At 31.1% G+C, this 18,484-nt stretch overlaps 1 protein-coding gene across 9 annotated transcripts in view; it reads right to left on the bottom strand.

Annotated features, from left to right (window-relative positions):
* LOC115215217 (ras-related protein Rab-3) overlaps positions 1-18,484 on the bottom strand; it is a 309,114-nt gene that overhangs the window by 30,632 nt on the left and 259,998 nt on the right. For all 9 annotated transcript variants that reach the window (XM_029784430.2, XM_029784429.2, XM_029784432.2 and 6 more), the window contains one exon: positions 9,132-9,356. In XM_029784430.2, the coding sequence (XP_029640290.1) occupies positions 9,132-9,356 (225 nt within the window). The remainder of the gene's footprint in view (positions 1-9,131; positions 9,357-18,484) is intronic.

Below are 18,484 nucleotides of genomic sequence, written 5' to 3'. Positions count from 1 at the left end.
TGGGTTTGAACTCAAGACCTTTGAACAGATTTTTATTTCAGTTGATGGATACATAATGATTTGGCCAGCTGCAAATCAGTGAAATAGAATAATATAGTTAAAGCTGTCGTCAACTCTAGCCTGAGATACCAAACTGTATAAATTAAGAAAATAACATCAAAATTTCTTGGAGTAAATAAATAATGGTTATCTACCATTTCAGTACAAATGATTTTGAATATAGAGACTATGTAAGCTTATGTACTAAAATCCTTCTCTTGGTCTTTCTAGTAGAAAGTAGAACACTGGTTTCATTTTAACTGATTAACAAATACAACTGATTTTTACTATCTGATAATAAATCTATGTGAAAATATGAACAACAAACTGTTTTGTCATTTATTTTTGAAATTCAGAAATGTGAAATTAAGATCTTAACATTAAGAGTCAGTCTTGTTGGAAGGTGAATGTGACCATTTATCAGTAAATTGTTCATCTTACAATTCAGCATTAGATTTTAGGCTGTAAAAATAGGGAAGGTAATAGTGATATTGGTGATGGTGGTCATATCAGGAAGAACATGCGTATTGTAGGAATAATCTTTTTATAGTATATATTAGGGTAAACACTTATGTGCTGAGGGTACTACAGTACTCCATCTTCAAATGCAGGAGTTGATGTCTCATCAAGCAGTGAAGCAGCTCTGTAGACCTTTCAACTCCTTATATATATTATTTCATTAACTTAATATTGAGCTTGATACCTGATATGAATTGAAGCTAGAATTGCCTTTAAACTGAAAATTTCTTGGAATAAAGCTTTGCCAGAGATCAAGATTCTTAGTTTATATTTTCCTAATATTTACCAAAAGTAAATTGTTTCATTTTTTGTTTAAGTTCCAATTGATAGAGAGTCAAAAAAAATTCAACATTAAAACTACAAGACTACTCACTTGCTGAGGATTTACTATCATTTGGTCTTGAATTTTATTGTTTGTAAAGTTTCTTGTAGAGAAATAAAGAGGCTAATCAATTTGACACTTAATCATACAGTTTCTTTTGTTAATTATTTATTAATTCTTACTAAGAATATACTTTTCAACATAATATCACCAAAAGAAATGAGATGCTATAGTGGTTTTAATCAATCACTGAATCTTGGTATTGTTTTGAGCCTTTGAAGTGTAAAACTCAGGTGCAGGCATGATTTTATTGTTCAGAAGTTTGTGATTTGGGGTTTGATTTCACTGTGTGGTACACTGGGTGTTTTCTCCCATGATCTTAGATCAACCAAAGCTTGGTGAATGAAATTTAAAGAAGCGCAATGAAGAGGTAATTTCTCATCTTGGATGGATCTGAAGTCCACTCTGTTGCAAGCATTTAGGTTAAGTCCCCAGCCTGAGGATGACTTACTTTCTCCCATCAGTTCTCAGAGGTCCTGAAAAATAAGGTGAATGCTGCCTTTTCTCTTCCAACTAAGTGATAAATTATTTTAAAATTTGATCATGCACAAGCTTAAATTTGTATAACCAGCTAATCCATGTTGGTAAAGAAAAGTGAATATTGAAGTAAATAATAAATAAAAATGTTTCTAATTAATGGATTAAGAAGTTAGTTCGTGTGAATTAACAAATTTGTTGAATATGAACAAATGCTTGATATAATTTAGAATTAACCTATATTAGCTATTATTCTGGTAGTTAATTAAAGCAATAACTTGAAAGATTAATACAACATATGATCAAGTTAATAATTTTAAACAATCAGGAAACCTCTAAAAATATGTAATGGAAACAAAATTGAATTACTTGTAAATTAGTCTTAATGAATATTAGTTATTATATAAAAAATGCTTCTCCTGTGTTTAATTCTCAAATGTTTCCAATATCTTGTCTTCAAAAGAAACAATTCTTTGTACAGTAAATTTGATGCAGTCTTTACCAAATTCATTTAGATGTTTCATGACATATGGATTGACAGTGGTGTCTCATGGTTCTAATTTATTTTCATTCCATATGGTAGTATCAATAAAATAAGAAATGGAATGGATCCAGATGACTATATTCTTTTCCTTACAAAACAACAAAGTATTGTCCTTAACAAAGGCTGCCGCTATCATTGCTGTTAACGTTTTTACAACAGTATAGATCAGATTGCTTTTCAAATTTGAATGCTCTCAAAACCATTAATCTTGAACTAAGAAGTGAAGGTAACATAATTAACTAATTAAAATTACACCCATAATGAAGAGAAAAATCATTAGTTTTTAATGATTAATTCTCGTTAAGAACAGCAAGAGGAAAAAATTTCAAAACACAAACTAATTAAAAATTGAATGGGGAGAGAAAGCATGAAGTGAGACTGATATTTTCAGCTTCATTGCTTGAAGAAGAGCAATTTGCTTCGTCTTAATCCTTTAACTGTAAAAATAAATTTCATGATTGTTCCAGTAATGATGTTAAATATCATCATCATCATCGTTTAATGTCCGCTTTCCATGCTAGCATGGGTTGGACGGTTCAACTGGGGTCTGGGGAGCCCGAAAGCTATGCAGCTCAGAAGTTTACTTCATAAGTATGTGGTTTTGGGGCTTAATCTCACTGCATGGCACAGCTGAATAAGTGTTTTCTACCATAACCTCAGGTCAACCAAAACCTTGTGACTAAAAATTTGACATGTTTTAACAAAAGATAGATTGGTATTAAAAGTGCTCTCTGCAGTTAAGGGTAATGAAATTTTAAGTGGATGTATCTGATTTAATTGCAGTGAAAGGGTTAAATGAAATGAGCTGGCAACAGTAGTTAATCTCATGATATATTGTTATGCAAACATGGTTTAATAAAGAAGCCATTTTGGAGGTGATTTTACAACTCAGTAACATAAAAAAAAAACACATTGTAATGTTAGTAACCAACAACCAGATTTTATTGGATTGGTTTGTGTAGAGTATATAGGAGGTCTTAAAATGTGAGAGTGTTCTGCTGTTGCCATAGAGAAAGAAATTTAAGCCAAGGAAGTCAAAATCAATAGCAACACTGGTTTTAGATCTATAACTGGTTGTGATCTTGTGATCTCTGTTTTCAATGCGCATGTGTGTAAATATGGGAGAGAAGGGGAGAAAGAGAGAGAGAGAGAGATTAAATAGAGCAAATGTTTTTTTATCATATGACATTGCCAAAGATAAGATTGTACCTAACCTCAGTCTATAATTTTATATTTGAGAAAAGTAGGAACTTCAAAAGATGCTACTGAAGTATTCTTTATATATTTATTATATATACATAAATTATTATATGTCTATATATATATATATATATAATATATATATATATATAGGTGGTGTGCCCCAGCATGGTTGCAGTCCAATGACTGAAACAAGTAAAAGATAAAAATATTAATAAAAGCTTCTAATACAACTTGCTTAGGGTTGCATCAAATCTACCATCCTAATTTTAATAACAGTTGTTTCTTCCAGAGATAGGACACTGGAGATATTTTAAGATTAGGAAAATGGGAAGCTGCAACATGTATGCCTTTGTAATAAATGTTAATAAGTTTTATCCTATAAGTTTTATCTAAAAATACAACTTTTTAACTCAAATTCTATTCTAATTTAATTTTGTTTTCATTTCATAGCAGAGGTTTCTCAAGAGTTTGAAATATTTTTTTAAAAACTTGAAAGCATAATTTATCTATCTTTTGAATTACTGTTTTAATAAACTTACAAAATAACTAATGAAGGTCAGCCCTAGATCAGCCCTAGCTGGTATAAAACACCTCTAGTATTCAAAAAATTTGTTATCTTCATGAATCAGCTTCTTAATCCATGCATGTGTGTGTTTATAGATATATATGTTTTTATGTTGTTATAATAAAAACAATTTTACATTCATCTGATGGCTTATTCCAAACTTTAGTAAAGTACAAATTCATTATACTTAAACAAGAATATTATTGACAGTGCTGCATTGGAGTTAATCTTGGCTTCATATAGTTTTTATTATGTTAAAATCTACCTTCGATATGTGGGTTTGAGTGTACTGGTAATTAGGTTTTAGGGTAGCTTGATATGGAGAGGTGTTATGGAAAAATTTTTATTGACTAAAGTTGGGGTTACGTTATTGTTTAGAATGTATTCATGTAGAATTTTGTAAGCAGGTGTGTCCCTTTTGGTAGGCAGGCATAGGATGTGCCATTTGTTTTTGTTATTTCTGGTTTTATTGGAGCTAATCCTTTTCTTTGACAGTGTAAAGGTTAAATATTCAAAGTTTAGTCCAGTTTTTAAAAACTTAATAATTAGGTGAGTCAACTTTTGTAATAGAATTTTTTAGGGGTTCACAAAAGAATGTAAGTAGGTTGTATGTTTTAGCTGGTCAGTTTCTTTACTTGTTGTGGTTATTAAGAGTATTTCCAGTTTGTATTTGGAAGGTGGGGGTTATTAGTCTGGCATATCATGGTGTTGATGATATAGAAATGTGTTCATCTTTTGCTTTGATGTTTACAAAAGGATATGGGTAATTGTAAAGGTTGTTGGTCTATATGTTTCTCTCTAGGTGTTCATTGTTCTATAAGCAATATGATTAATATGTAGAAATTTTAACCTTTGTGTTTTATGGAGGTAGAGTTTGTAGGGTATGTGTTTATAAATATTTCTTCAATTCTGTTTCAAACATGAGTAGTAATATTTTCGTTTAATATGTATGTGTGTGTTTATTCTTGTAAACCTCTGAGCAGGATAGCCACAGTGTTGGACTACTAATTACTAATTTTATAGAGAAGTGGCAGTCTGACATATAATAAACTAATAGATTGGTGGCTTCGTAGCAATGATTCTAATTATGCAGATTTGAAAGTGAATTTATTCATATAGCAAAACTAGCAAAGTTGGTCAGCACATAACTTTACAGTTATAGCCTTATAGTCAGAACAAAATTGTTATTGCTATATGCTTTTTTTTATTTATTATATGATATCTAACTCATGATGAGAGAGAAATCAATAATGTTAACTTCCATTCTCTCTGTACTGTAAGTAAAAGCTGAAATGGTGCAACAGTTGATAAGGCAGTAGAAGCTTAGAATCACACCACATTTCAGCCAAGAGATGTGCAGATAGTGAAGGGCATTTTAAAACACTAGAGCAAATCAAATAATTGATGAAATATCATTTTCTCTATCAGCAGATATTGGAGAGAATGTGATCTAGATTTGAGAAAACAACTGAGCAACCACAGAACAAGAGAGTGTGGTTTGTTAGTACAACAACTTGAATTGCAGGATGATTGGAAAACAAGAAAAAAAGAAAAGGGAGCACATCAATGGCAGTGCAGTCAGTGTTTCATCGATATTGAAATTGATTATACCCTTCTTTTCAATAAATACTTTTGTTTTTATGAACTCTTATGAACAGGTCTTTCTGGTAACACAAGCGTAACTACAGCTATGGCTACTTTTATACAAAACATTAATTGTCTAAACCTTGAAAATGTAGACAAATAATTGCACACATTCAACCCTCATCACAGTCCCTTATAATGTTTATAATGGTTTTATAATTATTGTAGCTATTGTCATTAACGATAGGAGCGAAATTTTGTTCTATCTCCTTACAATACAATACAGGTATAATTTTGTGTTTATATATTTCCAGTTCACTATGTAAAGAGGTTGTAGATTGGAAGGGTATGCAGCTATAGAAACTAAGATAAAAATTAAATGTATGAGAGTAAGATTGTATGATCAATCTAGAAAGGTAGTTACTCTGAATAAGAACTGATTTGAACTGTGACAACCCATCCAACCCATGCCAGCAGGAAGAGTAGACATAAAATGATGATGATGATGGTATATATATTCCCTGATATTTCAGTTGTGGCAAATGACCAGTTTTTTGGAAGAAATTAACAAATAGTTTTATTAGAAAACAAAATAAAATATTTCATAGCAATAAACAACAGCTGAAATTAATTTCAAAGATAACAGGATCAATAGATATGTTATGTTCAGGAAAAACTCCACACATATATACACTGGTATCATAAAAGTTCATATAAAATCTTTTTTTTAAGTGTGCTATTGTGTTGTTAATGAATATGTATCTGTTGTAATATGAGGTGGATATATCAAAATCATCATCATCATCATTTAACATCCATTTTTCATGCTGGCATGAGTTGGATGGTTTGACAGGATCCTAAACAATCCCATGGTTCCATCAAGCTCCAATGTCAGTTTTGGCATGGTTTCTAAAGCTGGATGCCCTTCCTAACACCAACCACTTTACAGTGTACTGGGTGGTTTTTTTCATGCCATATATATTTTATGAAAGCACTTTTTGTAATTAAACAAACCTATACAAGACAAATAGTCAATGCATGGGTAGTAGTAATTCACAAATCCATCATATGATTCTTTATTTTTTAGGAACATTATTAATTGTGATTTTGAAAAGCCAGAGGTTGAGAAGCTATCAATTGTTGCTAAATATTAACTCAGAATTTTAAGTCATTTACCCATATAAAAATAACCTTGGCATTTTAGTATTTAACTATTAAGTCCCCTCTATTTTCAACCACTTCTGTTAATATTTAAGAGAGTTAGAGAGAATATATTTATAATCTGAATGTTGTGACTATATTTCAGTTGTTGAAAGCAAGGACAGCAAAACTTTATTTTACTTGACCATTAAGAGTTGACTATGTAATAATATACGAACCAATTAAAGAAGAACATATTATAACTTCAAATTTAGATATAATTACATAATTACTCTGAAGATTATCAACTTAAGTATGATATAATTTTGTTCAACAGCAATTGAATAAAACATAAATGGAAGAATACCTAATGGTCTGGATTATGACACTAAGAAGTTTATAGTAGCCATTTGATATTTGATATACTGTAAACAATTCCCTTTTGAAGGTCCTTTAAAAGAGTGGTGCTATAACAGTATGAATAGTTGTTTGTGAGTAGGACAATCACACAGTAAGACATTATTATGGATTAAGCTCATAATTCAGGATTAACACAACTACTAATTTATGAAATCCAGCAGTGTCTGTCAATGAATTATATTCATTTAATGAGATCATCATTGCTGAATAATCAACAATTACTAATATATGATGGGTATTTCTATTGGATCAAGTACACTGATTTCATACTTGAGAGAAAAATAACTAAAAAGCTAAATGCCTTATTACCAAGACCACTTTTCTCTACCACCATGTGATAGGGAAAAGTGGTTTTGATAGTAATGAAGTCATTATCACTTGGATCACTAAGTGATCATTAATCTCAAGGCTATCCTCCTCTTTATCATCATCATAACCATTTTCACTTCCAACATAACTAATATCAATAATATTGCATGGCCCACTCTGCCATCAAGGTTATTCATATTTGATCCTTATTTGTTATTAGGCTTACCTCTATTTTGTAAGAAGTAATATTGTCTGGTCACTGAGGGTGCAAAATGAAAAAAAAAAAGGTAAAATGAAGAGTTATTTGTATAGAGCAACAAATAGAAAACCTAATCACACAGTTGCTCAATGAACAAAATCTATGAAAGATCAATTTTACAATCGTGCTGATAATAATTGATAGCTGACTCGACAAAAGAATACACATTTAGTGATATTAGGGATGTTTCATCTTAATAGATACAAAGCTGAAATGGGTCAGTGCTACAAGCTGAGTAAAATGAGGTGGAGGTAGCTGTATGGAGCTGCTTCTCATTTTTCCATCATCTTTCCTCCTTTTGTTCTCTTTGAGTTGTTAATCACGTATTTGACATGACTGGAGAAGCCAGTTTCATGAAATTACAATATGGCATGTTAAGGGTTACATTTAGGGATATAGTAAGGATCTATATATATATATATATATATATATATATATATATATATAGATATATAGATAGATATAGATATCTGCATAGATGATTTACTTGAAGCACCCAATTATAGGTAGAGCAATTTGTGGAGAAGTTATCTTCAGTTCCATGTTAACAGTATAAGACAATCTCTTTAGCTTCATTGTTGCAGATTCCTGAAACAAGCCACCAAGCCAATATCATAGAAACACCATCTCAGAACACTTGGCTTCAATTCAGGAGAAAAAAAAATAGGATTAAACAAATGCATGTTTTATCTATAATCTACAATGTTTTGTGTTGGCAAATGTTCAATGATGAAAATCATGGACATGGTCAATTGACTGAAGATAACACATGTTAGCTAACAACTACAGTATTTCACCCGAAGACATCAAATACAATGTATTTGTGTGATGGTTTTTTTCTCCCACATTATAACAGCTGTTTGTTATAACTACTTTTTGTTGACTATTATATATTATTATCAGTGATTCTAGCAGGGATGAGGGGAAAATGAATAAAACCATCCCTTTAGCATTTAAACCAGCCATATCCAGCTCAAATATTGTATCTTATTTCAAGTTCAAACCAGCCACACTCAACCTCTTGCATCTACCCTACAATGTCATTCTGAAAATAGACAATCGTGTCATTGAAATCTCAAATTCAAAACAATGCAAATAAATAAGCATTACATTTGACAGGGTAATCTGAATGTTAAAAGTATAATTTGAAAATGTTCTGTAGGAGCTTTAATGTTTTTTCAAGTAAATTTAACAAGTTTTAGACAATATAAAAAGTAAGAAAAAAAGTCAAACTTCATGGATGGATTTTCACAAATTGAAATAAAAATGAAACCCATCATTTTTAAAAAGAATAAATTAAGAACTAATAAGCAATGTTTGAACTTATATTTATCATTGTACCTTGCATATAAGTTGCATTTGTCATGATACAAAATTTTTCCCCTCTCATACTCAAACTTGATATCAGCTTTGCCCCATGTATAAGTCATACTCCAGATTTTTCAGCTAAGACCAAGTATAAAACAGTGTGATTTCTACACAAGTAAATACAGTGAGTTTAATAATAAAATAAATAAAATAAAGCAAACTTTAATCACCAATCACAGTATTTTTAATGACAAAAAGAAAGGAATAATTAAGATATTTGAAATTCTAAAGACAATATCCCTTCCAAAAAGGAATTAACTTCTGTTTTGAGTTAAAAAAAAAGCATAAAGAGAAGAATAAAAGTTGATTAAATCATACTCACCCATATCTGTAGCTTTACCCGTTTATCTTGTCTGAAGACTGTCTTGACTTTAAAATCTATTCCAACTGTGCTTACAAAAGCAGATGTGAACGAGTCATCAGCATATCGGAATAAAAAGGAAGTTTTTCCAACACTACTGTTGCCAATAATGAGCAATTTGAACATGTAGTCAAAGTTCTGGTCTGCTGCATCTTTTTGCCACTTGGAGTCATTTGCTGATGCCATCTGCAAGGAAAGTGGTAATTGATAATTAATGAAATTTGTACAACTTAGATTTTGGTAAAATTAATGTCAACAACTGGCCATCACAACAATTAAATTTGTTAGTGGTAAGTATAATATGCTTTTATAACTTTGGCACAAGGTCACCAATTTGTAGATAGGGTTATAGTTGACAAAACATTCTATAATTACTGGTACATTACAGATAATTACTTTATAAATCCTAGAAGCTGAAAAGAAGATTTTAAAACATAGAATGAAAAAAAAAAAATGTAATTAAACAATTCAAGGCATTTAGTCTACCATTCATTGTTCCTTGTGGTGGTTCTAATAATAATAGTCATGGTGACTATAGTTATAATAACAATGATAATCGGATGCACTTAAGAGAGAGTATACAATCATGCTAATATTCTTTATTACTGTTGCCATATCAATTTATTGACCATTCAGAAAATATCTTCCATTGGCTATCACGATTACTAAAATAGATGGGAAAAATTAACTGTTTTATGAAGCTTTTAGTTACCAAACTAAAACAGAGCTCATTCTAAAGATTCTAAAGATATCTAGCCATTCTATTACATTTTGAAAAAAAAAAAAAACTTTAAAAAAATCCTTATTCTATATTTTTGGCTTGAGATACCTAATGAGGTCTAAACCTTGTTCAGAATATAATGATATGTTCAGTGTTCTGAACTAAATTGAAAAGAAAAATTGAAAGAATTGAAAAATAATACTCCTTCACATGAATATTCTCAAAGTTGGATTCTGACAGCCAAGCAGGAGGACAAATAGGTTTAATGTTGAGAATAAATAATGATCAGTGACCTACACAGAAAAGTTAAGAGCTTTTCATTCAGATAAGAGGAAGATTTACTATATTTAGTGAAAAGTTTGAATGTTACACCCTTAACCTTGATCATTAGTTATATATATATATTGTCAAAATAATTCTAAGGCTGCAGAATAATCTTTTTATCAGATATTGGTGTATTGCAGTGTCTAGTTGAGAAATAATTTTGCTTGACATGTGCAGTAAGATACAGTCCAGATAAGCTAGTTTATAATAAACCAATTCAAAAGGATAACTCAGACGGTTCTAAATAACAGTTTGAATTTGTACTAAATTATGGAACAGGTGTTAACAATTTCTCTGGCAAAAATTTCCTTGACAGATAGAAAATTTTTTAAAAATTCAACAAAATTTATTTTAAAAATGACAAGTAATTAATATGAATAGTTCATTGCAGTATTGAGCAATGCCGGTACAGTTTTATTAAAAGAAAGTTCTGAAAGAGATGTGTTTATTTTTTACATTAACTGATAGCATAAAAAGTCTGAGTAAAGGGCTTAGTCTGAAATTCTCTTAATGTTACTGTATGCAACAAGCACTTGAAGAAAGGCTGGAAGGGCACATCAGCCAAAACTTTGTGACTATAATAACTAAGATGAGGAAACTAATCTAATATGTGTGTCTGTGTGTGTATTTATATCTGCATATATATATATGTGCATATGTGTACATATATCCTTTAACACATATATTACTAAGATAGTAACATACAGACAACAGGCAGATTGGATCCTGAAACATCCAGAACAAAGAAAAGAAGAAGTCATGCTGGCCCTGCAGAAGACACAGGTTTTCACTTGTCTGAATTACTGCTCCAACTGTGGATGCTCAATAAGTGTCAGTTCAGCAGTTTAATTTGTTTGTCATCAGGTACCACAAATACATATATTTGTTTTATATACATACATACATACATACATACATACATACATATATATTAAGGGCAATACTGTTTATTTATTATGGTAGTTTTGACTTTAAGCATCCCTCCTAGCGTGAGGCATTTATGTATAGTAATGCCCTTAATATAAATAAATATAGTTAAGAGGAATAAATTGATGTATTTTTCCCTTACTACTTGATAAATTCTTATAAAGATTTTATCCTATTTTTCAATTATATATATATATATATATATATATATGCATATAGTCCAAAGATGAAGCTCCTACATAGTTGCTTCATCAGCAAGAACTAGCAGCCAATCTAACTCAAATTATATCCTTCCATCTTAAAACAAAGAATACATTGGTTAATGTATTTACAGATCTATTTATGTACTGGCTCCATGTAAAAAGCACCCAGTACATTCAGCAAAGTGGTTGGCATTATTAGGAAGTGCATCCAGTCATAGAAACCTTGCCAAAACAAACAGTTGGAGCCTGGTGCAACAGAACTAATCAACATGTACTTATGTGACATGATAATGAACAAGGGCTAACTTGATCAAAATGTGAGTTTTACTTCAAAATGGAACAGATTAATTTTAGTAACTACAGAATTTTTTCTGTTATCAATAATAATAATTACTCATTAAAAAGAATTTTAGGTATCAAAAATGGATTACATTTTCTACTCATTAATAATTTAGTATTGCCAACTATCCTCAACAATCTGCTGATCCTAATCGAATACAATCAGATCAATTTAACACTTCATAGCTAAGTTTATTTAACACTGTGACCCTTTATTTAAATAACCAAGCAAGAAAGTGTGATTAATCCATTTTTAAACTTTAGTACATTTTGGTTAAGATAATAATATAATGAATTATAGTGAGGGAATTTGGTTGTTGAAAATTAATCTTTTAATAGCCTATGGATTCCTTGAGATAATCCTGTTATAAGAGACTTTATTAGGTTAAGTAATCAAACTCTACCTGGAAGGTAATAAAGTTCACAGTGTGCTATTTTGTAATCAAGTTTATTTTTGAAAACTACTAAATCAAGACAATAAAAAAAAAAGCCTGAAAAATCAATGAACCCATTATTTGAGTAGCTAGTACTGTATACCCCCACCACCTCCCTCAAAACCCAACTTTGTGTTATGTTCACTGAAGATAGCTTCTATAAGATTGATATAAACAGTTCTATGCCTTTTACTTTTCTAACTTGAAAGCCACTGTTCTCTATATTTTATACAATTGTGACTGCAGGTTGTATTAAAATATTGAAAAAATAGAATGTTATTTAAAACACCTTTTATTTGGATTTAAAATTTTTTAATATATTTTGATGACGTACAACAGAAATTTTTCTAGTGCTGGAAGTATGATTGATAAAATTGATTCTTGATAAAATACTGGCTCTGGAAAAGTAAAAGGCAAGTTAAACTATGGTGGAATTTGAAGTAGGAACAAAGAGGGATAAAGCTGACAAGGACTTAGATCAATACTCTGTGGTCTGAACAATCCATCATATTTTATTTTGGTTGTTTAATATTAAAAACAAAGATGCTCACTTGAATATAAACTACTATGATAGTTCAACAAATCAAAGATTAGGTATATAAAGTTTGAATGACAATGTATGGAACAAATTTCCTAAATAATTCAAGGAGTGGTTTTAACAAATTGCCAACTGTTGTTTTTATTGATTTACAAACTTGGTTCAAATTCACCAACAACAACGCTATTTCATGTTTGAATGTCTTTTCTTTTTAAAGAAAATATTTGCTCACAATTCTTCAGATTATCATATTTTGAACAAATTAGAACCTGAAAACCTATATGTGAGGGAAAATGAACTTCTGAACAAGTACTGTTTTTGAAGACATATAAGACACACTTCTTCAGACCCCCCCCCCCGGTCTTATTTGTGAATTTGAGCCTCCATAAGTTTTAATGTACTAAAAGCCTTTTTTTCTGAATATGTGCCGCTGAAATTAGGGTGTGTCTAATATGCTTGTAAGTCTTTTATGCCATCAAATATGGGATGTAGGTACATTTTTGATCACCAGTGCAGGTTTCTACAGCCTTAAAATCATTACCTGTAGCTAAAATTAGATTATTTACAAAGCATTAACATTGATATAACTCAACCTCATCATCATCATCATTTAACGTCCATTTTCCATGCTGGCATGGGTCGGATGGTTTGACTGAGAACTGGTAATATATTACAATATATGATTTCACAAAACAATTAGATCACCATGTTTTCATTAAAATAAAAAAATTTAAAAAAGCCTCTGATTCCAGAATCTGAAGCAATTCTGTTGGTGGCTCAGCAGAGCTGTATTTTGAAAGACTGAAGCAAGAGAAAGAGTAAAAGAGTATATTCAAATGAATGATAAGGCAAACCAAAATATATTGAATGTAGATCCAACAAATGAGCCTCTTAAAAGTTGCTCAACCTGCAAGAAATATCAGCCAAATCCTTCTGACCAGCTATTTTCCCTGCTTCCATATCCTTAACACCCTATCCATCTTTTCTTGAGTGGCTGGTCCCTGTCATGAGTACTCGGGACAGATTCCCTCTCTCCCATGTTTTCTCCACATTCAACAGCCCCTCATAGTTGCACAACAGCCCTTCATAGTTGCACAACAGCCCTTCATAGTTGCATATAGTTGACTGTTTTAAAGAAATGATGGACACAATGTAGTAATGACTGGAGCACCTTTGAACATGACTTTGCTTGACCAAAGCAGATCTAAGGTTAAACAATGACCACAACATTAAAAGCAAGGGTGATAAGCAGCTGACCTTCTATCTAATGGATCTGTAGTTAGCATCTGCTCTTAAATTGCTTTTATATTTTTGTTCATGACAAAAGCACTTCTCTTTCTCTCACTTTCTTTCTGTCTGTGTGACTTTCTCTCTTCTGGAAAAAATTGACTATCATCAAACCTAGAGTGGGTTAGACTTTGCCAAGTCTAAATATACCCAAGACACGTTATATGTGATGAGGCCACTCTTATGATTCCACAAAGAAACTGAGGGCTCAAAGTAAATATATATATATACATATATATACATACATTTACATACACATATAGATACATATACACACACATATACATACATATGCACTCACATATATACATACACACACACATACATACGTATACACACACATACACATATATACATACACACATACATACACATACATATATACATACACACATATACATATATACATATACATACATATACGCATACACATACACATACATATATATATATATATATATATATATATATATATATATACATACATACAGGTGAGGTTAGACAGCAAATACATTTAGGCAGAGGGAGAAGTAGAAAGAAAGAAGATTGTTCATGTTTTGCAGTATGAGGATCAGCAGCACAAGATGTTCAGAATATTGAAATAATGTACTAAAGTGAAATAAGATATCATCAGGGAGAACTGTAAGCAAAATGATAATGGCACACTTACTCTCAATGACACTGAAAAGAAAGGCTATGGAGGTGCAACTATGAGGGGCTGTTGAACGTGGAGAACACATGAGAGGGAGGGAGTCTGTCCCAAGAAGACTCACGACAGGGACCATCCACTCAAGTAGACAAGATGGATAGGGTGTTAAGGATATGAAAGCAGGGAAAATAGCTAGCCAAAGGGAAACAGTCACAGATGCTCAAAATATCTGGTGAAGAAGGGTATGGTTTAGTCACTCAAAGAGTTAATCAGGTAATAAAAGAGTTTCATATCTAGTGGCTGACATAGCAGCATTATTGGATCGATTAAATAAGTACCAGTTACACACTGGGGATTAATATAATTGGCTTACCCCCTCCCCACAAATTTCAGGCCTTGTGCCTATAATAGAAATGATTATTGTAAACTGATATAAAGGTGAAGGAATTATAGCAAAGTTGATCTGAAGTAAGATTAACCTACAAGGGACACAGTTTTGTTTTGTATCACCATGAAGAATCACTGATGTCATCTTCCTAGTGAGATAAATGCCAGAGAAATATTTAGCTAGAAATAAGCCTCTATGCCTAGCATTTGCAGATCTGAAAAATATCATTAGCAGACTCCTTTGCTCTGTCATCTAGTGGGCACAAAAGAAGCTAGTAGAAGAATGGCTAATAAGGTTGTGAAACTATGTTTGTAAAGGCAGTTAACAAGGTGAGAGTTAACAATGAATTAAGTGAGTAGGTTGGGATCTATCCGAGTTGGATCCTTAGCTCTCTTCTGTTTTGTACCATCATGAAGAATACATAATACATAAAGATAGAATTCAAGTAATATCATGTCTGATGACATAAAAATAGTTACATACAGTTAATACTCAAGGTTGACTTGCTGCCTATGACTCTAATTTAAACTGCAGCTAAAAGCAGGGATGTTATAACTGCCTTATGACAATTAGCTATAAAAAAGTTTATCAACTGAGCAGGTACCTACACAACAGAATAAAAGTATAAACAAGCAGACAACTGGTATCAGATAAGATTATGACATATCTTTAAATATGACAGTTAAGTTGTTACATGAGTACAGATGATAAGGAAGTAATAATGTGTGCAGACAGTCTCTTACAGCTATTTCAAGAATAGATGCACCTTGTCTAAAACAAACAGCAGCAGTGATCTATTCCATCATCCTCTGCTATATCTCAAATCTCCTTTCAGTAATGGAATAGACTGCTGTTATATGGATAGCTAGCATTTATTTGCACAAGATGCATAATCTGTGCATCTGTTCTTGAAACAGCTGTTAGAGACTTTCTGCACACCTATTTATTTCCTTTCTCCTTATGATCTATACTCCTTTAACAACTCAACCGTCATGTTTAAAGGTATAAATGTCATAATCTAACTTGATACCAGTTGTTTGCCTGTTTTACACATGTGCTTGCTTTCTTCCAGAAAGTTAATGCTGTTAGCGTAGATTTTTGGGGCCTACCAATTTTGAACAGTTTCAAATGTAACAGGCTGAAACTGTAATGATAATTGGAAACTTGACTGATGAAAAGAAAGCCATGAAGGATCTGTTCTGGTTTTTCATGTCCGTCTTTGTATCATCTTTCTGTCCGTATGTTTTAATTGTCATTCGTCATGTTCTTATTCTGTTTCATGGATTTATATATAAAGATTTCATCTTGTCTAATGTCCACTTATTCATGCTTACATGGGTCAGATGGAATTTGCTGAGGCATATTGTCTATAGTTGGATGCACCTGTTTCCAAGCAAGGTAACATTTGCAAAAGTCAGATACATTTCTCATGGAAGACTGGAAATAAACAACATTGCCTGCATGACGTTGGTATTCATTTACAACCATCATGTGATATCAAGACAAGGGTATACACACACACAAGCACAAACATCCACAGACATATATGCATACACGAACACCAGAAGCTTAACAGTTTCTGTACATATACATGTACATATATTTCAATACATATACTCATAAATATATACATATATAAATACCACTCCCACTACATACACACACACACAAAGGGGTTTTCTAATATTTCAGTGGGCCTGTGGCTATCATAGAAGACATTTGCTCAAAGTGCTGCACAGCAGGACTGATCAAGCCATGTGATTAGGGAGTGAGCTTTTTAATCATGCAGCCATTATGGCACCTGTCCATATATATATATATATCTTCATATATTTATATGTCCATGAATATTTTTAGTATTCATATATCTTTATATCTCTAATATATCAATACATGTTTCAGCTTGGACAATTCTTATTTTATCTTAATTAAACCTCTCTCTCTCTCTCTCTCTCTCTATATCTATATATATATATATATATGTGTTAACTGTAGTTTTCCTGATTTGAACTTTTTCTATTGTAATCCTAACACTTCAAGCTTGACTTGAGCACTTCTATGCTGTCTATGTGTTTCGAAAGAAAATTATAACTATATATATATACATACATACATACATACATACATACATATATATATATATATTATATATATATATATATATATATATATATATATATATATATATATATACACACACAAAGTTATAGCTCTTTCAGATTTATAATTTACCGATGATGCATATATATATATATATATATATATATATATATATATATGTATGTGTATACATACACATACAGAAATAAATTTATATATAATATCTATCAATGTGTATGTGCATGATTGATTGCCAAATTGACTGATTGATAGATTGATTGATAGATTGATTGATAGATATCTTGATAGTGATAGAAATTTCTACTTAAGAAAAATAACGTTGTTTATAAATATTTAATTTTATAATTAATAACTTGTGACAAACTGTATCAAGAGGGCTTAATTGAATAAAATATGCCATCATTGTTCCTCTTTATCATTTAATTAAAAAGTTAAATCTACATAGAATTAAATAATTCTATGCAAGTTACAGATGGATATCTAAACTCACAATGCATAATCTTATCACTATGCAGTTAATTAACAATGTTCTAATGAATTACTGATGTACCGAAAGTATTTTAGCAGCCAAAAGTTCCTTTCATTAAATGGAGAATCAGAGATAGACAAACAGGAAAAAGGAGGCACAGTGACAATCATATCAGTTTGTACACACACACACACACACACACACACACAATTCTCCATTATAAACTCTACTGGGCTTTTATACATGCATTTGTTCTCTGTCTTGCTCATAGGTTTTATAATTTGTTATGTGTATTTCAATGCTAGAGCTTTCAAAAAGACCTGGAGTCTCAACTTCTTTGAGAGATGAAAATATTGATTGATGCTTATCTTTATCTTCTATAATAATAAACTTTGATATATATATATATATATATATATATATATACAACTTATATGGTTATGGACGTTGTGTCTAGTTTCGGCATATTTGGCATTAGAAAATTTTTTCTTTTGCCCTTGTTTATAAGTTGCTTATAAATTTAACCTTTAAAGGTATTTTTTAATATGCTGGCCTTTGATAAAATCTATTTTCGAAAATATCCTATATTAGATATATATATATATATGTTTCTTTAAGTATAGCCCTTCATAATCAAGCATTAACTAAAAGTGTTATTAATAAATATTTAAGTAGATTATAATATTTGCTTTCACATGGAAAATTTGGCAAAGGCTTATCAACCTTACTCAAGTACTCCAGTGCAAGTTAAGAATCATTTCTACTTCTCAACTCAATTCAATATTTTATTACTTCAGATATTTCTACTTTGTAAATCATGCATACATTTCAATGAAATCATCAACCCATATGATGAGCCCATGCATAGAAATGGACAGACCTCGCAGTGTGACACAGCCAATTACTGCTAACAT

Source organism: Octopus sinensis, linkage group LG8 (assembly GCF_006345805.1).
Source record: "Octopus sinensis linkage group LG8, ASM634580v1, whole genome shotgun sequence".
Taxonomy (NCBI): domain Eukaryota; kingdom Metazoa; phylum Mollusca; class Cephalopoda; order Octopoda; family Octopodidae; genus Octopus; species Octopus sinensis.
This window is presented reverse-complemented; position numbering and strand designations above follow the sequence as displayed.